We start from the raw sequence: 23722 nt of genomic DNA, 5'->3' as shown, positions 1-23722 counted from the left end.
CGAGAGCTGTTAGCGAACTCCTATGAAGGTGGTGTGTGGCCAGCACCACGCCCGGCCGCCTTTGTCTCCTCAGTGGCCAGGTTTACACACCGCACTAGGGACACATTTAATGCTCAATCGACCGAGGGGAGGCCCTGGACCGGTTCAGATAATCCTCACTGAACTCGGGTCGCCGATCCCTACAAGCATACACACGCGCAGCATGCACACACACATACACACACATAAACACATACAGACAGGCATGTACACACATACACAGTTACACACACTTACACAGAGACACGCACACACACGTTGCGTGTCATCACACCACCTCCCCCCGTTGTTTTGCTCTCAACTCCCGCACGGAATCCGCGGGGTCGCGGCGCTGCTCCTGCAGCCGCCTTCACGCACAGCGCGGAGTGGAGGTGGCGGGTGGGGGGTGGTGGGGGGTGGTGGTGGGTGGTAGTGGGTGGTGGTAGTGGGTGGTAGTGGGTGGGAGGGGGTGGGAGACGTTGTCCGGAGAGGGAGGAGGGATGCGGCGCGAGGCGGTGATGTCAGCGCGCGGGATGGACGGGCGCAGCTGCGGGGATGTTTTGGGCTCCGCTCTCCCCCCTCGGCCCCTGAGCCCCAATGCCGCGCGCCGCCCGCGGCGACTCCGGCGGCCCGAAGCGAGCAGCGAGGCCCGCGGCGGCCGCGAGCGAGGAGGGCAGCACGGGGAGCGAAGGGGCCCAGAGGCCGTGACTCTGAGCGGTGGCTCAAGCTGATCTGGGGGGTCCGGCTCCTCAACTCGTGGAGGGGGGGGGGTGTCCGGGGACTCGGGGGTTGGCGGAGCAGCGTCCCCCCCCCCTCTTCGGCGCGGGACGAGAGAGGCGGCTCCTCGCCTTCCCGGACCTTTTCTTCGGCCCGAGACTGCGGCTCGTCCAGTTGTCGACATGAGAGCGTCCGTGCTGCGTGAGTCGGGGCGCCGGTCCGTTTGAGAGGAGAACGCTGCCACGGGGAGAGAGACACGGGCGGTAGGGACACAACTCCTCCGTTACCAAAGCAGAGGACATGACAGCGCCACCGCGAGAAGAACGGGGCGCGACCTCCACTCTTTATCCGGGCGGACGTGCATCCGTGTCGGTGAAGTGAAGACGACGACACGGAGGAGGAGGACGACGAGGGGGGGGTCGTTATCGTCAGCTGATATTGAAGAGACCAGTCGCGCAGGAATAACCAAGCGCGTTCCAAACAGGTCCCTCCATTCATCCGCTGCGTCACGGGGTTCATTACCACCAGAGCTTCCTTCCCACACCACCTCGCTCACCGCATCCTTCACCACCTTCCTCACCACCACCACCACCACACGCTCCAAGCAGCCAAAGTCGCGGGCGGAAGCCGGTGACCGCTGAGCAGATCGCAGAAGAGTTGGGGAGAGGTGGGGGACGTGGGTGCTGCTGTGTGACTAGTGGGGGGGGGGGACCCAGGAGAGAGGGGGGCGGGGGTGGGTGGGCAGGAGGAGCAGGGGAGGGGATCGTCTGCTCGAAGCGAGATCGAGCGCCATGGGCCAGGACCAGACGAAGCAGGGCATTGAGAAAGGGCTGCGTCTGTACCAGGCCAACGACACGGACCGGGCGCTGTCCGTGTGGCAGCGCGTCCTGGAGCGCGCGCACGATGACCCCGTGTCTCGGTTCCGCGTGCTCGGCTGCCTCATCACGGCGCACGCCGAGCTGGGCCGCTTCCGCGAGATGCTGCGCTTCGCCGTGACGCAGATCGACACCGCGAGGGACCTCGGCGATCCGGACCTCTTGGCCGAGGCCTACCTCAACCTGGCGCGCGCCAACGAGAAGCTCTGCGACTTCCACAAGACGGTGTCGTACTGCCGGTGCAGCGTGGACATGCAGGCACGAGGCGCTACCAGCAACTGCTGCTTGCATCATCACCATCAATCGTGAACGTCCGCATCAATCATCGTTCAATCGTCAACCTTCAATCATTACCAACATTCAATTATAACCTCTACTATCATTTATATTCTATGAATATTCTATCGTTATTCAATAATCATCGTCATTAACATGCAATCACCGTTATCTTTCAATCAACACCATCAACATTCATTCGTAATCATCGTCATCATGCAATCATTCATCATCGTCGCCACCACCACGGAGAGCACGCCTGCCATCCTTCTGGGTGCGTGGTTTCACCGCCATAATCGTGAGTGGCCATGTCCGACTCCATTCAGCGTCGTTATGGAATTCCTGCCGAGATCACCAAATATGTCGAGTTTCACTGCTCACATCATCACCAGCCATGGTCAATCCACTGCTGGATAGAGGCCTCTTCCAAGCCACCGCCATCACTAACGATCCTGCGATGCACCAATCCACCCTGCACACGAGCGGATTTCACTATCGCTCCATCTCCTCTCGGACGCGTTCCAACCCAATCCCGTCATCATTATCTTTGAGCGTCATGGCCATCGTCCCGTGTGGCCGTGGCGGCTCTGCCCCCTCTCGCTCCCCTGGGCGGCTTGGTGCGGCGTCAACCTGCGCTTCTCCTGCGGTCCACTCCCATGTAGGGGCTCTCGGTGCAATTCCAGGCGTGCTTCACTCCGTGCTGCTCCTTTACATTTTTCGCTGTTCCGTTTTAAAGCCATGCAGTTGGGAACTTCATTGTTCACGCAACCAGTTCTTTTTACAGAAGTTCGCGAACCTTGTGGTTCAATGGAAAACAAATGACCCCCCCCCCTCCGAACCTCTCACGTGGCCACGTGGCGGCTCAGCGGCAGAGCGAGCGGTTTGCAGCGATCGGAAGGTCAAGAGGTCAAATCCCGGGATCGATAAAAATGAGCATCAACGAGCCCCACTTTGTGGAGAAGTCAATACCCGGTGTCCTGTGAACGGACTCGCTCCCGTTATATAAATATATAAATATGGAATTTCCACCACTGGCTGTTCTACTCGTGCGTGTGGCAATATGTTCAGCGAGCTGAATGCCAATGTCGATCGTTTTATGGTGCTGCAAAGGGCCCTTTTGCCAGCACGTAGCTCTACCGATCACATCTGGATGTGGCCCAGATAACGGCATCAGTCGTGGCGTTGTTTACGGTGACGCCAGACCGGTGGAGCCACCTCGAGAAGGGGGCCACCGCCTCAATGCGCATTTCCTGGGGAATTCACGCTGGGCCTTGACGTGCGCGTCTGTGTGTGGGTGCGCCGTGCGCAGGGCACCACGGTGGGCGCGGGCCTGAACGGCCAGGTGTACCTGAGCATGGGGAACGCGCACCTGGGCCTCAGCTGCTTCCAGAAGGCGCTGGAGGCGCTGGAGCGCGCCCTGCGCTACGCGCACAACAACGACGACAAGATGCTCGAGTGCCGCGTCTGCTGCAGCCTGGGGGGGCTCTACGCGCAGCTACAGGCACGGGCGGGCAGGGGGACGGGGAGTTTGGGGTGACAAAGACAAAGGTTACCCGTATGGTCTTAAAGGGATGTTGGGGGAAGTGCTGTTGGCGAGTAGCACCTGTGTGGAGGTGGGTGACCAACAGACGCCACGCCCCCGCCACCCGTCTCCCTCGTGGCGATGGTTACACATCAAGTACCAGGTACTCACTTGAGGCTGAGTCGACCTACCAGAGTTCAAGATTGATTCAGATAATCATCGTTGGTGTTGGCCGTGAGCGGTAATCGAACTCGGGTGGCTGGGTTCGTAGCGCAGCGCGTTTACTGCCCCACTGCCGCAGATCGGAATGACGGGCACACACGCGCATGCACGCACGCGCACGTCTCGAGATGTTCGGCATGGTACACATACGACATGGGCATGAGACAGTAACGATGATTAATTAATGTTGGCGGCGATAATGCTGACGATGCAGAAAAGCCGGCCCATTCTGCTCGTGTTTGACACGTGGGATGAAACCCACCGTGAATTCGGCAGCGTAGCACACTTCTGTACTCCGCACATCTTGCCAGTCACATTGCAACCCAAGTCTACAGCTGCTGATGATAGTCAAAGGCAGTCTCCAATCCAAGTGCTAATCAGCCTCAATCCTGCCGTGGAATGATGGTGGTGGCGTTGATGGCTGCTTGTTGGTGATAAGTGACGGTGGTGCTGCTGCTGATGATAATGCTAATGACTCTGATGACAATTATCGTAACGAGGGCAATGATTAATTAGATAATGATTATTATGCTGATTGATTATTACACTGATGACACCGATGCCAATAATTGCTTGGACAATGGTAATGACACTGACTCTGATGACAATATTGAAGATTATGATGACAATGCTTGGATGATGACGATGATGGTGGCGATGATGATGGTGGTGATGATGATGATGTTGATGGTGAAGATGATGGTGAAGGTGATGGTGGTGATGTTGATGGTGAAGATGATGGTGAAGGTGATGGTGGTGATGTTGATGGTGAAGATGATGGTGGTGATGTTGATGGTGAAGATGATGGTGAAGGTGATGGTGGTGATGTTGATGGTGAAGATGATGGTGAAGGTGGTGATGGTGAAGATGATGGTGAAGGTGATGGTGGTGATGATTTCACCGGCACTGATGATGATGTTGATGCTGTGGCTCAGGATTTGGAGAAGGCGCTCTTCTTCCCGTGCAAGGCGGCGCAGCTCGTGAGCGACTACGGCTCCTCGTGGAGCCTCAAGTACCGCGCCATGAGCCACTACCACGTGGCCGTCGCCTACCGCAAGTTGGGCCGCGTGGCCGAGGCCATGGAGTGCTGCGAGGTGCGTGGGGCGCGTGCGTGGGGCGCGTGTGGGGAGCGGTGGCGCAGTGGTTAGCGCGCTGCTCTACTAACCAAGTGGCCCCGAGTTCGTTTTCCTTTACGTGAGAACTAAATCAGCTCCGATTAGCACGGTTGGCTATGTACGTTGCGAAAGAAGTTCAACATACATAAAATGTACGGTGGAAGCAGTTGCTGCTGAGACACTGCACCGAATAGGGCCGAGTGAGTTATTAACAACAACAGCGTGAACATCCATTGCACAGCCTTGAGAATCCATTCCACATTGTGAGAAACCGTGAACCTCACGGGCATTCCGGCGTGTCTTGACGCGCATGAACAAGTGCACGTGTCCAGTGTGTGCCGTGCCGGCCTTCATAACAGGTGCTCGCAAACACAACTTGGCAAGGCAGGCCAGGGGGCAAAGCGGGGGGATCTTTGTGCGTGAGCGTGTGGCGACACGGGATCCTAGCCAGGCAAGGTTGGGGGAGGGTTGTCACGTGGTACATCACTTCCCCGTGGTGCATTGCGTAATGACAACCTTGGCACTCAGCTGCTGACTCGGCGCTCTGACACGGCCATTGTGAATCTACAACACCCACGACGAGAGTCGGACTCGGGCATTACTTTGTTAACCTGCGACCCGTCACGAATCCCCCAGAAATATTCATTGATTCACGTCTCCGTTTGGATGATTCATTACCCTCGCAGTATTAAAGCGCCAACTTCCACTGAACCTAAGAGGCCTCTGCAGCGCAGCGCTTTGCTGTGCCGATGGTGCGCACAGCGACTGTTGGCCAAATCGAGCACAGAGAGCCTGATCAGAGGTTAACGAGAGGAGCGTCACAGTGAACGTGTACGGGTCCAGTTGGTCCCGTCGTTCCTAGACAGCGCCCCCAAAACGGCGTTAGAGGAGGGGGAGCAGTCGTGGACCCAACATGGAAAGAACAAGGAGATGGTGGTGGCTCGTCGCGGGTCACGCGGGGTCACGCGCGATGATCCCGAGCCGCGCCCACGCCGCAAGTCGGAGCGGCGACTCGGCCCTGACCCCACACCGAGCCGGCTCCGTGGGTTGGCCCCCGCGGGTAGCCGCCGGTCCCCAGTCCGATGCCGGGCGAAGCCTCGCACACAGAGCGCCGCGTGCGATGCTCGATCAGAAATCTCGTCTTTGGCCGAGTGACCCGGAACGCTAAATCTGGCAAGCTTAGCAATTATGAGGGATAACGCATTTGAGTTGCTCTAGGCGGCAGAGTTCGATTCCCGACCACGGCTAACATCAGTGGCAACTGATATCAGAACCTGTTTTGGAATTCCCACAGGTTAACTCAGCCATAAATGATTGCGTGGTGTGCTGTGTATGTATGTGTACGACCGAGTTGCAAGCGGTTGGAGGTGGTGCCGTCCACGTGACTTGCTCGTGGTCCTCGCCAACTGCACTTGTCGCAACAGTCTGAATCGGCTGCCCGGGTGAGCTGTTTCTGTGTGCTCCCAGGAATCAATGAAGATCGCTTTGCAGCACGGGGACCGGCCTCTGCAGGCGCTCTGCCTCCTCTGCTTCGCTGACATCCACCGCAACAAGGGGGACATCGACGTACGTGTGTGTGTATGTGTTTGTGCAAGAGTGGGGAGCGGTGGTGTAGCGGTTAGCGCGCTGCGCTACGAACCTGGCGACTCGAGTTCGATTCCGGACAACAGTGACGATTATCTGAACCGGTTCTGGGCCTCCCCTAGGTCGACTCAGCCTCAAACGAGTACCTGTGTGAGCATCGCCACTGGGGAGAAAAAGCGGCCAGGCGTGGTTCTGGCCACCCACCCCCTTGTGTGCCATGCCGGCCTTCATAGATGCTCGCTAACAGCACTTGCCCCAACGATCTGTTAAGGCTATACGGGGGGGGGGGATCTTTGTTTGTTGTGTGTGTGCGAGAGGGCGTGCGCAAGAGGGCGTGTGAGAGTGCGTGCGAGTTTAGCACTGTCCGAAATCAGTTCAACACACACATACACGAGAGTGAGTGTGTGTGTGCGGGTGTGCCGGTGGATGGCGCCATGCTATGAGCAGGGGCCTGAGTGGAGAGCGAATCGTCGCGGGCAAAGCTTTGTCATGACTCACAGTGATTCCACGATGGTGTTCAGACAAAATAACCTCGTAAAGTTCTCGAACGTCATATTAAAGTGTGGTCGGAGAGAGCGGAGAGTCGGAGAGAGTCGCGTTGCTATCCCTGCAGAAGGCGCTCCCACGGTACGAGTCGTCTCTCAGCATCATGACCGAGATCGGGAACCGCCTCGGTCACGTGGGCGTCCTCTTGGGCCTCGCCAAGTGCTGGATCACGCGGAGCGACTCGGACAAGGTGCGCGGTGAACGTGGCAAACCACGAACACAACAACAACCGCAACCACTGTCACATCAACCAACAACAAACACGAGCAGCGACTACAGCGACTACAGCAAATCGAGTCACGAAAGTTCAATGGACCGGAGCGAGGCGACCTGTAGGCACGGACTGTTGATGATCACTGCTCAGCTCTTTGAGCAATCGCCGCTTTGCTTCAAGGCTGAAACGCAACCACGACGAACTCCAACACAACCACGAGACAGCAACAACAACCACAACAACAACGCCAACACAAGTCAACTCCAACATCGCCAATTAGGAGCTGTCCATGAGCTACAAAGGGGAGTGGGATGAGGGGCCCCCATTGCATCCCTTGCTCCAGGGCCCATGCCAACCTCTCTCTTCCACTTCCCCCAACCCACCCCCCCTTGTGTGAACGGGGCAGGCTCTGGAGGCGCTCAGCAAGGGTTACGAGATCGCTGATGCGGTGGGGAACAAGGTACCCTGCTGCTCCACACGCGGAACCACGTACGGGAGTGTGGCCATGCTCCACAAACTCTGGACCATATAGTCAACACGTATAGATACAGAGGGACCCACGGAGACACGTAGAGACACATTGAGATACGTAAAGACCCACGGAGATAGGTAAAGATCTATGGCACATAGAGATACACAGAGGCACATAGAGATAAACAGAGGCACATAGAGATACACAGAGGCACATAGAGATACACAGAGACACAAAGAGATACGTTGAGACACGTAGAGACACGTTGAGATACGTAAAGACCCACGGAGACAGGTAAAGATCTACGATACACAGAGGCACATAGAGATAAACAGAGGCACATAGAGATACAGAGATGCACATAGAGATACACAGAGGCACACAGAGACACAAAGAGATACGTTGAGACACGTAGAGACACATGAATGACACAACCACAGTCGAGTGATTGTGGCCAAGCAACCCAAACTATGGATCGTACAGTAAACCAACTATATTCGTAGTAAAGTGTTTTGGGTTAGATCGTGTAAATATAACTGTCGTAAACTCATGTTCACCCGACACAGTCAATTAGCAAGGCTTGGCACGTGAACAGTACGTGCTAATTAGTTTCTACTTCAGCACACCGGTGCGTTGGAGAGCAAACCCACAGCATTTACAATTTGAGTCCGATACATTTACGTTTACGCGATCTAACCAAAAACACGTAATTATTAATTATATTGGTCGCGAGATCCTATGTGTTAAATTAAAGTCATTGCAGTCTGCGCTCTTTCAACGGAGCAGGAACAGCGACACGACACGAACTCTCTCTCACTGCTGAAGCTCCGTCAGACCCACACATTGGCATCAAGCTCCTGAACCAGAGATTGCGATCTCGCGCGAGACTCGACTGGAGCGAGACGCGCGGTGGCCCTAAGCGCTGGCCCCGCTCTGCTGCCCCTTCCCGCAGCTCTCCCTGCTCAAGGTGCACGCCCTGTCGGAGCGCATCTACCGCACGCGGGGCGAGCAGCGCGCCTTGCGCGAGCACGTGGTCCGCTTCCACGAGTGCGTGGAGGAGCTGGAGCTCTACTGCGGCCTCTGCGGCGAGGCCATCGGGGAGCGCAACCTGCAGCTGCAGGCGCTGCCCTGCGCGCACATCTTCCACCTCAAGTACGTGGGGGGCTGGGGTGGGGGTGGAAGCAAGCCACGAGGGTTACAAGGGCCAGGGTAAGGTTTGGATGGGCTAGGGCAGGGAGGGGTCGGCAACCTGCGACTCCAGAGCCGCACGCGACTCTTTACGGACTGCCCTGGGACGTGACGCACGGCTGCCTTCACACGCATTGCGGCTCTTGTAATATTGACTTTTCTTTACCGAGTTGGAAAAAAACGGCTCTTGTTGTTCGTTTGGTTGCCGACCTCTGGGCTCGGGTTTAGGGGTCTGGATTGGGTGGGGTGGGGTCTATATATCAGCTGGGTTACATCGCAGCAGCCTGCTCTGTAGCTGCCCCTTCTTGTGGCCGGGGCCCTCGATGCTCGTGCAGAGTGGGACCACCGGCAGGGCCCTCTGCACAAGGCCGCCCGCTGTGGAGGGGACGTCGGTGGCTCCCGGCTCCCTCTGGGCGGATTCCCGCATTTGAGACGGGCGATGACAACTGCCACTCGCCATCCCATCAGGGATCGGGCGCGTCAGGTGCACGCTCGCAAACAGATGTGTCAGCAGATGGCACCACTTTGTGCCTCGATTTCTTGAGTAACAAGTGACCTCCTTCAGCGTGCATTGGGAATATAATGGGGAGGGAGCAGGGGGAGGGCGCAGGGGGGAGGAGAGGGGCATTGTCGCCTCTGAAACACTTAAAATGCGTGCATTGTGAGCGTACGAATTTACGTTGATCAATGAATGGGCGCAGCGTTCCATCCCTAGACCAATGTTTAGATGTCAGGGTCATTTCTCTACCCCTTTTCTACTTGCGCATCCGAGTCGAGCCAGCACAGGTCCAGCATGGCACGGATGGTTTTTCACTGGCGTTTTTACCGAGTGGTGCAGGAACTGAGCCGTGCTACGCTGGCCTCACGAAACGACGTCTGAATTTGGCTTAGGACTAAGGCGTACTGGGTGCGGGGCTGATGACCAATGCGTGTGACGTCGCACAATACAGTACAGCTCAAACACAGCGTCATCTACACGCATCACGCGTTGCTGGAACGTCGGCGGCACAGCTTGTGGAAAAGCAACCCGTGCTTCCTGAGCCGCGCTGACACGGCAAGGCCACAGCACGGCTCGGATGTGCAAGTGGAAAGAGTGTCAGATGGATCTCACCACTCTACCCACCTGTTTATCGTCTTCACCTTCTCTCACCCACCCCCCGCCCCACCCCCAAAGGTGCATCCAGGGGAACGGCACTCGGGGCTGCCCCAACTGCCGGAGGAGCACCGTGAAGCCAGGGTTTGTCTGACGGAGGTGGAGGGGGTAGAAGCGGGGTGACGGTGACCCGGTGAGGTGTCGCTACGTCCCGGGTGAGAGGAGTCCAAGCCTCAAGTCGATGCGTCTCTCTCGCACGTCTCCGCGCCCGTGTCACCACCATGATGTGCACGAAATGGAAGTCCGAATAACTTGTGAGTGCGCCTCCCCCACTCCCATCTCCGCACGTGTCGATGGGGGGCGGAGGAGGGGTAGGGGGCAGAGCGATTCCTGAGTTGGGGGGGGTGTTTTGGGGGAGTCGTGGTGGTGGGGTGGCACGGTGGTCTGGAAGGAGAGTGGGGGGAGCAGGTGGAGGTGCGGGCAGAGCGGTGGCTATGTGAGCAAGGTGAGGCGGACACAGGAGTCTGCTTTTAGGGGGTGAGTTGAAGCAGGAGGCGGTAGGGGGAAGGGGCACGCGACTGGGCGCCTCGAGACGCAGTAATGCGAGCGCTGTGGGGAGATGGGGGGCGCTAATCCCATATTTTGTACTCACCTGGGAGGCCGCCTGTGGCTCCCACTCGCCGCGCTCCGCGCCCACGCTCGGGGCACCGGCGCCTTGCGATGGGTCGCGGGACGCCAGCGCAGCGCCAGCCGTCGGGGGTGCGCGTGCAGTTGGTACCGCCACCAATCACGAACACCGCCCACCTCGGTGTTTCATAATGACGATAATTTGCTTATTTATCCAGGAAAGCCACATTGAGTCGTAGGACTCTATTTCAGGAGAGTCCTGAATTGGGTTTTTATTTTTATTTATTTTAAGATGTCTTGAGCTAATTAATGAGTTGTGTTTATTAAACAGAAGACAGCGGAGCACCCGGAGACAGCCCACGCGTGCGAGGGGGCAACTATCCCCGTACAGATGGAACAGATGGTGACGAGTCCACACTTTGCTATACATGTACCGCCTTCTGGCGTGCCAGGGTACAGCTCCTCCTCGACGGCCACGGGAAGGGAGTTTCACGACATCTGTGTGAGATCCACCAACCCTCGTTGCTGCCTCCACAGTGCTTGGAGTACAGGCAGCCACGTGTGGTATAGCCACCTTCACCGCCCGGCTGGAGTATTGTCTGCACATTGTCTGTGACACAAGTCCACAGTGTTGGTGGCACACGTATTGGTCTTTTTCATGATGATTATCATAATACCCCGAGTGACACGACTATTTTTCAAGAGGGTCCTGCTGCTATATTGAGGATGTTTGGCCGATCCCATTAATCAGTGTCCGGATCTGTGTGGGGAGGAAACCGGAATGCCCCGAGGAAACTCACCACGCCGACACTCGGACTTCTGCCAGATGTATTCAATCCGCAGACGGCCCCATCACTGAACGCCGATCTGTTCCCAACCCATCGCTCTAAACAGCTGTCCCCGAGCCGCGTTACAGCCCGAGCCTACGAGCCCTGGGACATGCTGGTGGTCAGCCATCCAAACACTACAACTTGACTCGACCCCTGCTTAGATCCCAAGAGCCAACGAGGTGGGGCGCATGCAGGGCAAATTGAGTCATGGTCTGCGTCGGCCACGTCATAAGCCATCATCACCATCAGCATCGCCATCACGCATCGCCCGTGAGTTGTGATCGAGGTGACCAATAAAATATGGGTGTGGTGAGGCGACCATTACGCCTTCCTCGGTCTTGTCTCGCTCGATGGGAACTCGGCGTTTCGACATCGGACATCGTCTTTGTGTGCGCAGCGTGCAGAAAAAATTTCGTTCCCAAAAATAAAAAAAATACTTCGTGTTGATTCTCACGCCGCTCGCACGTCATGATGAGCGTCCCAGGGCTCACCTGTGCCACCTGTTTACAATCACGTCACGTGCCGACCGGCCGGTGGCTCAGCTGTAGAGGTATCTCTTCACGAGTGTTGCTCGAGTTGATGTTCCCGTGTTTATTTATCCAGGTGAGACCTCGAGAGACTAGGAGGAGAATATCCCAGAGTGGGGCTTTTATCTACCAGTTGGGGGGCGCCCATCGCTGCTGAGACCAAACTGAGTCGTTTGCGGTGCAATGGTCCAGTTTGGCAAAATTTGGTCCGTGACGCCGACACACAGTGGCCTACTCCTGCCAATGACGTCAGGATTGTGATTGTGTATTCAAATACGATGGTCTCTCTGTTGTGAATTTGTGTCAAAAGTGTGTGTGTGAGTGAGCGTTGGCCTGGTTTTAGTGTGAATATGTGAGCACGTGGCATTCTATACGTGTGTGTGTCCGAGTGTATGTGTGTGAGACTGCCAATGGCTGTCCGAGTCTGTGTCTGTTGTGTGTACAGCTGAGAGACTGTGAGTGGGCGGTGGGACAGTGAGGATGTAACCGGACCTTGCGTGATATTTCTGGACGCTGCTATGCGTGGGGTAGGGCCTGGGGGTTGGAGGTCAGAGAGGGAAGGGGGCAGCCTCTACTCGGGCCCTCTCAGCCCCCCTTCCCTCTCAGCCCCTCCCCATTCCGTCTAAGACCAGGGGCGTCGCCAGGCAAAGCAAACGAGTAAAAACTCAGGGCACGAGGTAGCTAATGAACAAATAGGAATGCATCAAATATCCGCTGGAATTAAATTCCAAATAATCATAAAAGGCCCATGAACATAGAGAATGAATCTCTGTGTCCCACCTCCCTCAAACAACCCCATCGTTCCATGACACCACAACGGACAAAGTAGTTCGGGAAGGAAAACGAGGGATGTCTACAGCCGCGCGCCTACACACACACGTACACTGCGCGTGCAGAAAACTCTTGAAGCAGTATGCAAACCACGAGTTCCTGAAGAATTTCACTGTGGGCATCTTGTCCTCAGTCACCATAAATACGTTGACTAAATGTGACAACCCGACAGACCGCGGTGAGACGAGGTGACAGCTGTTCGATCGGCTTTGTCAGTACAGTCCCCGTTGGCGACTCTACTGATGAGTCATACTAAGGAGGAAACCGCCACATCTCTATCACTTGTCTATATCTCGCCTGTCATCTCACGAGGAGATGATACATTCAAAGGGGAGGAGGAGGGGTGGGGGGCAAAATAGCGCCTCGCTCGGGTGCCGCAAGAGGCAAGCTGCGCCACTCTGCGCGGGGCTCCACGCGCCCAGCCCCAGCCCCAGCGGTGGCCACGAGAGGGCGCGCGTCCACCTCGCGTCCACCGGGACCGCACGGAGCGGCGTTAGCAGCCCCAGCACCTTTGCTAAGCGGGGGCAGTGGTGGTGGCAGTGGAGATGGAGAGACGTTGCCTATCCGTGCCTGGCTAGGCACGGAACGGTACGCATGGAGGTGGGTGGACAGCATCACGCCCGGCCGCCTTTGTCCCCCCAGTGGTGATGTTTACACACCACATCAGGTACTTATTTGACGTTGAGACGACCTAGGGGCGGTCCGGGACCGGCTCAAATAATCATCACTGATCTTTTCCGTGAGCGGGAATCGAACTCGGGTCGCCGGGTTCGTAGCGCAGCGCACTAACCACTACATTACCGCTCCCCACGCAGACACAGACACACAGACAGAGACACACGGCGAGAGCACGTGGCCCACGCCGGGACAATCACGAGGACCCGGACCCCCCCATGACCCTGACCCCTCGCGAACCGCACCCTAGCACTGCGTGGTCTACAGTTACACGCAGCCCGAACAGTCCGCAACGCTGCTACGATCATTATCTGGCACGCCAGTAGTGCTTCTGGTACTTAACTAGAGGGTACAGCAATATAGGACTCTCGTGGTAGTGCCTTACGCCAATAGTTACTACTCCAAGCCAACCTAGCGGTGTAAGAAATATCGCAGTGAGTCATTCGTGACGAGCAAAATAAATAAATACATTAAAATGACAAGTCATCGGAGTCACGTGATGCAGATACAAATTGACCAATTAACCACGTCTCTTGGAAATTAGATTCAAATAGCAAATGAAGCAATTGGCGGGACCCCGGGGTCCCATCACTGCCCCGGGGTGGGAAAAAACCGCGTAGCGACACGAGTCTTGTTGCCTTACCGACAACAAAACTAGTGTCAATCGATTGGCCTTGTCGAGAGCTACTCGGAGCACTAAGTTTCGTAAAAAGTTGAAAAATTACATAAACACGTTAAATTCACTGCCTGGGGGGCGGGCTCGCCTCGGCAAAGAAGCTGAGGATCGACGGCTGACCGGAGGGCGTCGTCGCCGCGCGCGACTGCGGCGGACGCCCCCCGGGCTTGCGTTTGGCCGGTGGGGTGGCGCCCATCGTGTCGATCGCCGCCTGCTGCTGGCGCTTGTTGTTGGCGCGAGTCTGGGCGGGCGGCGCGTTGCTGTCGTCGTCCAACTCGGCGACGAGATTGGGCGGGATGGCTGGATAGTAGTCGAGGCAATCGGCGGGGGCTAATGCCCCCCTCCCCACTCCCCATTACGTGGGGGCTGAGCTCCCCCTCCCCACTCCCCGTTACGTGGGGGCTGATCTCCCCCTCCCCACTCCCCATTACGTGGGGGCTGATCTCCCCCTCCCCACTCCCCGTTACGTGGGGGCTGATCTCCCCCTCTCCACTCCCCATTAGGTGGGGGCTGATCTCCCCCTCCCCACTCCCCGCGAGCGGGTGGGGTGCGACGTCTGCCCCCTCCACCCCCACTCGCCGCTCGCGGCTGATCACGAGTGGGCCGACTAAAAATAGTCATTATTGACCTGATTTTTGCGGGACCTCGGGGTCCCGTCAAATGATTCAAATGTGATTCCATTATCTATAATTTAGATACTGTTCGTCTTTTCTTGAGTAGTGTACTGTAATTAAGAATTTTCCACGACAGCGCCTCACCCCCCACTCCCCCCTACCCCACCCCCACTCATGTCCCTTCAGCTGCACGGTAGCCATCGACCAAGAGTTGCCACATTATCCACGATGGAACAAACCCAGAGACGTTTCTCAGCCTGTCCAGATCTCTCCAAGCCTGTGCGGCAATCGGGCCCCGTCATAAAGTTGACCACAAGCACAGCTGGGCACCAGATGTCTGTGCGGACCTTTGACCTGCAAGCACCGCCACGAATTCCAACACAGACGACCATCCCGGGAAAGGTGGCACCCCCCCCCCCCCGCCCCCCGCGTCGCCAGGCTCTATCTACCACTGCATGGTCTTGCTGCGCGCGAGGCGGCTGATGAGCGCGCGACGCACGTGCAGCACGCGGGAGTGCAGCGCGCCGCGCCGCACCTCGCGCACCAGCGCCGCGAGCGCCGCCTCCACCGCCTCGTAGCCTCCCCCATCGGCCACGGAGAGCTCAAAGAAGCCGCACCTGGGGAGGGAGGGGGGAAGAGAGGTCGCACATCGCTCTGAGCCAGGGCGACTCATCGGGGCTACTCAACAGGGCTATTTTAACGAGGTTACTCATCAGGGTTACTCAACAAGGCTACTCATCACCTGAGGTCGCTGGCCAGGGCTTGGCCCTCCTCGGGACGCACCACGCGCCCCCCCTCCATGTCGCATTTATTCGCTACGATGATAGCAGGGATGCCTGTCAGAGGGGGGGGGGGGGGGGGCGAGGGGATTCATAACTGAACCGCGTGCGGCAATGTTCTCATGCGTTCGCATGCTTTTTCTTAATAATCTCTCATTTAAAAGGAATTAAATTCATTCGAACTTTTGTCTTTGTCGATAAAGCTGTCTGCCAGGCTGGGTCCTCATCATTCACTTATCCAGCAGCGCCTGTTGGGCGGGAGGGTGCTGCTACTATCTAGGGTTTCTATGTTACGATGTTTTCAGCCAATTAACGAGGAGTCTATACACGTCGGAGGAAACCGGAGTACCCAGAGAAATTTAACGCGTGCGAGGGGGAAATACTCTATCCCCGCACAGATGGACACCGATGGCGATTCGTCCATTTGCCGTACCGCTTCTCCTGGCGAGCCCAGGCACGATGCTGTTTCGACGGCCATGGGAAAATGATTTCACATCTGTGTGTGATGCACCAACCCTCGCTACCTGCTTAGTGCTGTGTCACTGACCCCCTCCCCCCACTCGCTACCTGCTTAGTGCTGTGTCACAGACCCCCTCCCCCCACTCGCCGAGCGCCTGCTTCACGTGGTCAATGAGCCTCTTGAGTCGCGACACGGCCTGAAAGCTGCCCCTGTCCGTCACGGAGTAGATCAGCACGAACCCGTCTCCCCAGCGAATGGAGCGCTCCAGCGGGGCATGGCCTGGCAGCCCGGACACCTGGGTGAGGGGTGGACACGGCGCGGGGACACGGGGTGACACTGAGACACAGAGACACAGACAGGAACACACCCCACCCCCTAACCAGGTACTCAGTGCGGGTCCGAGACGTCGACAGAGACTGCATATGTGATTACACACACACGCAATAAAAGTATTTGTTAATACAGCTCATCAGCCGAACGGTGTGCCTCATGAAACCGCATTGGTTCAATAGAAGCAAAACTCTGGGCCGATTTCGGCACAAGGGTGTCTCATTAGCCTGCTTAAACCAATGCTGGTGAACTGTCAGACGTTATAGGGAAGGACCCTCGCTTTAGTGGTGGGTCTCCTCTAGCTCGACCCAAAATCATGTAAATCATGCTGCTGCTGAAACGATGCCCTTCGTCAAGGCCGCATGGCTGGCGCAGGGGCCGACACGGGAAGGAAGCGAATTGACTCATTGTCTATGTGTAGATGTGGCTCATTTATTCTCCACATCGACATAGCCAGTGGCTATGTTGTGTTTACCTGACTGTTGAGTCCCTTGTTTACCCGTGTGTATACTCGTGTTTACTCCCGTGTGTTCACTCACGTGTGTTAACCCGTGTGTTGTTGTTTACCCGTGTGTTTACTCGTGTTTACTCATGTGTTTACCCATATGTTGTTGTTTACCTGTTTATTGGCTGTGTCCAGAATTTCCAGCTCAATCGGTTCCCCGTCCACCTCTTTCCGACAGCGGTAGGTGACTTCTAGAGGGACGGCACACACTCACCCCCACACTCATCCACACACTCACCCACACACTCACCCACTCACACACACACTCACCCAATCACTCACCCCCACACTCATCCAAACACTCACCCAAACACTCACCCACACACTCACCCACTCACTCACACACTCACCCAATCACTCACACACTCACTCACACACACACTCATCCACTCACACACACACTTATCCACACACTCACCCACACACTCACCCAATCACTCACTCACACACTCACCCAATCACTCACCCACACACTCACCCACTCACTCACACACACACTCATCCACTCACACACACTCATCCACAGACTTACCCACACACTCACAAACACATTCACCCGCACAAAGGCTCAATAGACTGTTGGGGCAAGTGCTGTTAGTGAGCGCCTGTGAAGAGCGGTGCAGCACACGAGATGGTGGGTGGCCAGCACCACGCCCGACCGCCTTTGTCTCCACAAGTGCGAATGTTTACACAGGTACTAATGTTAGGTTGATTCGAGCTAGGGAAGGCCCAAGACCGGTTCTGATACACACACCGTCACACACACCGTCACACACACCGTCACAAAGACAAAGACCCCCCGTATAGCCTTAACAGACTGTAGGGGCAAGTGCTGTTAGCGAGCACCTATGAAGGCCGGAACGGTACACGAGGGGGTGGGTGGCCAGCACCACGCCCGACCGCCTTCGTCTCCCCAGTGGCGCTGTTTACACACCGCACCAGGTACTCATTTGAGGCTGAGTCGACCTAGGGGAGGCCCGGGACCGGTTCAGATAATCGTTACCGGTGTTGGCCGTGAGCGGGAATCGGACCCGGGTGGCCAGGTTCATAGCGCAGCGCGCTAACCGCTACACTACCGCTACACTACCGCTCCCCACACCATCACACACACCCTCACACACACCCTCATACACACCCTCACACACCATCACACACACCCTCACACACACCCTGACACACACCATCACACACACCCTCCCACACACCCTCACACACACCCTCACACACACCCTGACACACACCCTCACACACACCCTGACACACACCATCACACACACCATTACACACACCCTCACACACACCATCACACACACCCTCATACACACCCTCACACACACCCTCACACACACCATCACAGACACCCTCACTCACACCCTCACACACCTTCACACACACCCTCACACACACCATCCCACACACCCTCACACACACCATCCCACACACCCTCACAAACACCTTTCACACACACCCTCACCCACACCCTCACACACACCCTCACACACACCCTCACACACTCCATCATACACACCCTCACACACACCCTCACACACACCCTCACACACACCCTCACACACACCATCACACACACCCTCACACGCACCCTCACACACACCCTCACACACTCCATCATACACACCCTCACACACACACCCTCACACACACCCTCACACACACCATTACACACACCCTCACACACACCCTCACACACACCATCACACACACCCTCACACGCACCCTCACACACACCCTCATACACACCATCCCACACACCCTCACACACACCCTCACACACCATCACACACACCCTCACACACACCCTCACACACACCATCCCACACACCCTCACACACACCCTCACACACACCATCATACACACCCTCACACACACCATCACACACACCATCACACACACCCTCACACACACCATCACACACCCTCAAACACACCATCACACCCTCACACACACCCTGACACACACCATCAGACACACCATCACACACACCCTCACACACACCATCACACACACCCTCACACACCCTCACACACACCATCATACACACCCTCAAACACACCATCACACCCTAACACACATCCTGACACACACCCTGACACACACCATCACACCCTCACACACACCATCACACCCTCACACACACCCTGACACACACCATCAGACACACCATCACACACACCCTCACACACACCATTACACCCTCACACACACCCTCACACACCCTCACACACACCCTGACACGCTATATCTGTTCGTGTGTGTCTCTTTCTACATTCAGATCTACACACGCACACTGCCCACACACACACTGCACACACACACACTGCCTACACACACACTGCCCACAGGCCCCACACGCACACTGCCCACACACGCACACTGCCCACACACACACTGCCCACACACACACTGCCCACACACACACTGCCCACACACACACTGCACACACACACACTGCCTACACACACACTGCCTACACACACACTGCCCACACACACACACTACACACGCACACTGCCCACACACACGCACACTGCCCACACACACACTACACACACACACACTGCACACACACACACTGCACACACACACTGCCCACACACACACTGCCTACACACATACTGCCCACACACACACTGCCTACACACACGCACACTACACACGCACACTGCCCACACACACGCACACTGCCCACACGCACACTGCCCACACACACTGCCCACACACACACTGCCCACACACACACTACACACACACACTACACACACACACTGCCTACACACACGCACACTGCACACACTGCCTACACACACACACTACACACACACACTGCCTACACACACGCACACTGCACACACTGCCTACACACACACACTACACACACACACTACACACACACTGCCTACACACACACTACACACACACACTACACACACACACTACACACACACTACACACACACACACTACACACACACACTACACACACACTACACACACACACACACTACACACACTACACACACACACTACACACACACTACACACACACACTACACACACACTACACACACACACTACACACACACTACACACACACTACACACACACACACACTACACACACACACTACACACACACTACACACACACACACTACACACACACACTACACACACACACTACACACACACACTACACACACTACACACACACACTACACACACACACTACACACACACTACACACACACTACACACACACACTACACACACTACACTACACACTACACACACACACACACTACACACACACACTACACATACACACACACTGCACACACACACACACTACACACACACACTACACACACACTACACACACACACACTGCCTACACACACACACTACACACACACTACACACACACACTACACACACACTGCCTACACACACACACTACACACACACACTACACACACACACTACACACACACTACACACACACACTACACACACACACTGCCTACACACACACACTACACACACACACTACACACACACTATACACACACACACTACACACACACACTACACACACTACACACACACACTACACACACACTACACACACACACACTACACACACACACTACACACACACACTACACACACACACTACACACACACACTACACACACACTACACACACACACTACACACACACACACTACACACACACTACACACACACACTACACACACACTACACACACACACTACACACACACTACACACACACACTACACACACACACTACACACACTACACACACACTACACACACACACTACACACACACACTACACACACACTACACACACACACTACACACACACTACACACACACTACACACACACACTACACACACTACACACACACACTACACACACACTACACACACACTACACACACACACCACACACACTACACACACACTACACACACACACTACACACACACTACACACACACACTACACACACACACTACACACACACACTACACACACACTGCCTACACACACACTACACACACACACTACACACACTACACACACACACACTACACACACACACTACACACACACACCACACACACTACACACACACTACACACACACACTACACACACACACTACACACACACACTGCACACACACACACCACACACACACAATTGACCTCTCACCTCTCTGCCGGTCATACTCGCCGATGAAGCGCCGCGTGAGGAAGCGCACGCACAGCGCTGCAACCCGTGGAGATGAGGGGAGGGGGTATGGGGGATGAGGGGAGGGGGTATGGGGGATGGAGGGAGAGGAGGGGGTGGGGGGGTATGGGGGATGAGGGGAGCAGCGATGGAATGGAAGGGGAGCGAGGTCACACGAGGTCACACGAGGTCACACGAGGTCACGCCAGTGCACGCGCATTCTCTCGGATATCGACACGTGGTTGCCATAGAGACAACCTGCTCATTCCATCATAGTTAAACCATCATCATTATAATCACTAACCAACATTGTCATCATCATCAACGCTATCATCGTAAACCTGTCATCAAACCAATGGTCTTTATCAACTACGATAATGCTTCATCGTAGTTGTGATGTTTCATAGTTTCATCGTCATCATAAAACTATCATCAGATAAAAACAATACACAGTCAAAACTGTCATCAAAGTATGATTCAGCATCATTCAAATTTTGTCATCAAAAGTTGAATAGTCGAAAGTGCGATTTATAAATAAATCACTATCAAACTCATCAAAGCGATTAAAACATTTCGTCCCCTCGCCCCCCTCGTCCCCTCCTCCCCCCTCGTCCCCTCGCCCCCCTCGCCCCCCTCGTCCCCCCTCGCCCCCCCTCGCCCCCTCGTCATGCCCCCCCCCCTCTCACTCACCGGTCTTGCCGCAGCCGTCCCTGCCCAGCACCACGAGGCGAGCGCGGGGCAGGCGCCCCCCCTGGGCCCCCTCAGCCGCGCTCATCCCCAACACTCCCCCCCAACACTCCCCCCCAACACTCCCCCCAACACTCCCCCCCCCAACACTCCCCCCCAACACTCCCCCCCCAACACTCTCCCCCAACACTCCCCCCCAACACTCCCCCCCCAACACTCCCCCCCAACACTCCCCCCCCAACACTCCCCCTAACACTCCCCCCAACACTCCCCCCCCCAACACTCCCCCCCAACACTCCCCCCCCCAACACTCTCCCCCAACACTCCCCCCCAACACTCCCCCCCCCAACACTCCCCAGCTCTCTGTCTCTCTTCTGTGTCTGCCTCTCTGTATGTCTGTATTTGTCTCTGTGTCTCTGTGTCTCTGTATTTGTCTATGTGTCTCTCTGTCTATGTATGTGTCTATGTGTCTAAGTGTGTATTTGTCTCTCTGTGTGTGTATTTGTCTCTGTGTCTAAGTGTGTCTGTATTTGTCTCTGCCTCTCTGTGTGTCTGTATTTGTATCTGTGTCTCTGTGTGTCTGTATTTGTCTATGTGTCTCTCTGTCTATGTATGTGTCTATGTGTCTAAGTGTGTATTTGTCTCTCTGTGTGTGTATTTGTCTCTGTGTCTAAGTGTGTCTGTATTTGTCTCTGCCTCTCTGTGTGTCTGTATTTGTCTCTGTGTCTCTGTGTGTGTATTTGTCTCTGTGTCTAAGTGTGTATTTGTCTATGTGTCTTTGTGTGTCTGTATTTGTCTCTGTGTCTCTGTGTGTCTGTATTTGTCTCTGTGTCTGTATTTGTCTCTGTGTCTCTGTGTCTGTGTGTGTATTTGTCTCTGTGTCTGTGTGTGTATTTGTCTCTGTGTCTCTGTGTGTCTGTATTTGTCTCTGTGTCTAAGTGTCTCTGTGTGTATTTGTCTCTGTGTCTCTGTGCGTCTGTATTTGTCTCTGTGTCTAAGTGTGTATCTGTCTATATGTCTCTCTGTCTATGTATGTGTCTCTGTGTCTCTGTGTGTCTGTATTTGTCTCTGTGTCTCTGTGTGTGTATTTGTCTCTGTGTCTAAGTGTGTACGTGTTTATGTCTCTGTGTATGTATCTGTCTTTGTGTCTAAGTGTGTATTTATTTATGTCTCTGTCTGTATTTGTCTCTGTGTGTCTGTATTGTCTCTGTGTCTCTGTGTGTATTTGTCTATGTGTCTCTCTGTCTATGTATGTGTCTATGTGTCTCTGTGTGTATGTATTTGTCTTTGTGTCTAAGTGTCTCTGTGTGTTATTTGTCTCTGTGTCTCTGTGTGTGTATTTGTCTCTGTGTCTAAGTGTGTATTTGTCTATGTGTATCTGTGTGTATTTGTCTATGTATCTCAGTGTGTATTTGTCTCTGTGTCTCTGTGTGTCTGTATTTGTCTCTGTGTCTAAGTGTCTCTGTGTGTATGTGTCTCTGTGTCTCTGTGTGTATTTGTCTATGTGTCTCTGTGTCTATGTGTGTGTGTATGTGTCTCTGTGTCTCTGTGTGTATGTATTTGTCTTTGTGTCTAAGTGTCTCTGTGTCTCTGTGTGTATTTGTCTCTGTGTCTCTGTGTGTGTATTTGTCTCTGTGTCTAAGTGTGTATTTGTCTATGTGTCTCTGTGTGTGTATTTGTCTATGTGTCTCTGTGTGTATTTGTCTATACGTCTCTGTGTCTCTGTGTGTGTGTATTTGTCTCTGTGTCTAAGTGTCTCTGTGTGTATGTGTCTCTGTGTCTCTGTGTGTGTATTTGTCTCTGTGTCTAAGTGTGTGTGTATTTGTCTCTGTGTCTAAGTGTCTCTGTGTGTATTTGTCTATGTGTCTCTGTGTGTGTATTTGTCTCTGTGTCTAAGTGTGTATTTGTCTATGTGTCTCTGTGTGTATTTGTCTATGTGTCTCTGTGTGTGTATTTGTCTCTGTGTCTAAGTGTGTATTTGTCTATGTGTCTCTGTGTGTATTTGTCTATACGTCTCTGTGTCTCTGTGTGTGTATTTGTCTCTGTGTCTAAGTGTATCTGT

At 55.0% G+C, this 23722-nt stretch overlaps 2 protein-coding genes across 2 annotated transcripts; one reads left to right on the top strand and one right to left on the bottom strand.

Annotated features, from left to right (window-relative positions):
- The first annotated feature begins 1462 nt into the window (after window positions 1-1462).
- On the top strand, window positions 1463-11630 carry RAPSN (receptor associated protein of the synapse). Its single transcript, XM_032960191.2, has 8 exons — window positions 1463-1868; window positions 3196-3387; window positions 4566-4724; window positions 6213-6311; window positions 6943-7065; window positions 7496-7549; window positions 8514-8713; window positions 9924-11630. The coding sequence occupies exons 1-8, from the start codon at window positions 1527-1529 to the stop codon at window positions 9994-9996; spliced, it is 1242 nt and encodes a 413-aa protein (XP_032816082.2). The 5' UTR covers window positions 1463-1526; the 3' UTR covers window positions 9997-11630.
- A 2842-nt stretch (window positions 11631-14472) lies between these two features.
- LOC116945449 (ras-related and estrogen-regulated growth inhibitor-like) lies at window positions 14473-21749 on the bottom strand. Its single transcript, XM_076069512.1, has 6 exons — window positions 21664-21749; window positions 20956-21012; window positions 16811-16887; window positions 16009-16156; window positions 15365-15458; window positions 14473-15239 (listed from the first exon to the last, which is right to left on the bottom strand). Exons 1-6 carry the CDS (start codon window positions 21746-21748, stop codon window positions 15068-15070), a joined length of 633 nt encoding a protein of 210 aa, XP_075925627.1. The 5' UTR covers window position 21749; the 3' UTR covers window positions 14473-15067.
- Window positions 21750-23722: the final 1973 nt, after the last annotated feature.

This window comes from Petromyzon marinus, chromosome 24 (assembly GCF_048934315.1).
Source record: "Petromyzon marinus isolate PM22_M1 ecotype Great Lakes invasive population chromosome 24, UKy_Petmar_22M1.pri1.0, whole genome shotgun sequence".
NCBI lineage: Eukaryota > Metazoa > Chordata > Hyperoartia > Petromyzontiformes > Petromyzontidae > Petromyzon > Petromyzon marinus.
The sequence above is the reverse complement of the archived record's forward strand: the minus strand, read 5'-3'. Positions and strand labels throughout refer to the sequence as shown.

What these genes read in the sequence shown, in the direction of transcription:
- RAPSN (XM_032960191.2), top strand. Translation starts at nt 1,527, where the DNA reads ATGGGCCAGGACCAGACGAAGCAGGGCATTGAGAAAGGGCTGCGTCTG. An exon ending in AGGCCATGGAGTGCTGCGAG is followed by an intron (nt 4,725 to 6,212) that starts GTGCGTGGGGCG and finishes GTGTGCTCCCAG; the next exon opens with GAATCAATGAAGATCGCTTT. An exon ending in CGCGGAGCGACTCGGACAAG is followed by an intron (nt 7,066 to 7,495) that starts GTGCGCGGTGAA and finishes TGAACGGGGCAG; the next exon opens with GCTCTGGAGGCGCTCAGCAA.
- LOC116945449 (XM_076069512.1), bottom strand. Translation starts at nt 21,748, where the DNA reads ATGAGCGCGGCTGAGGGGGCCCAGGGGGGGCGCCTGCCCCGCGCTCGC. An exon ending in CGAGTATGACCGGCAGAGAG is followed by an intron (nt 16,888 to 20,955) that starts GTGAGAGGTCAA and finishes CCGTCCCTCTAG; the next exon opens with AAGTCACCTACCGCTGTCGG. An exon ending in CCACGTGAAGCAGGCGCTCG is followed by an intron (nt 15,459 to 16,008) that starts GCGAGTGGGGGG and finishes CCCCTCTGACAG; the next exon opens with GCATCCCTGCTATCATCGTA.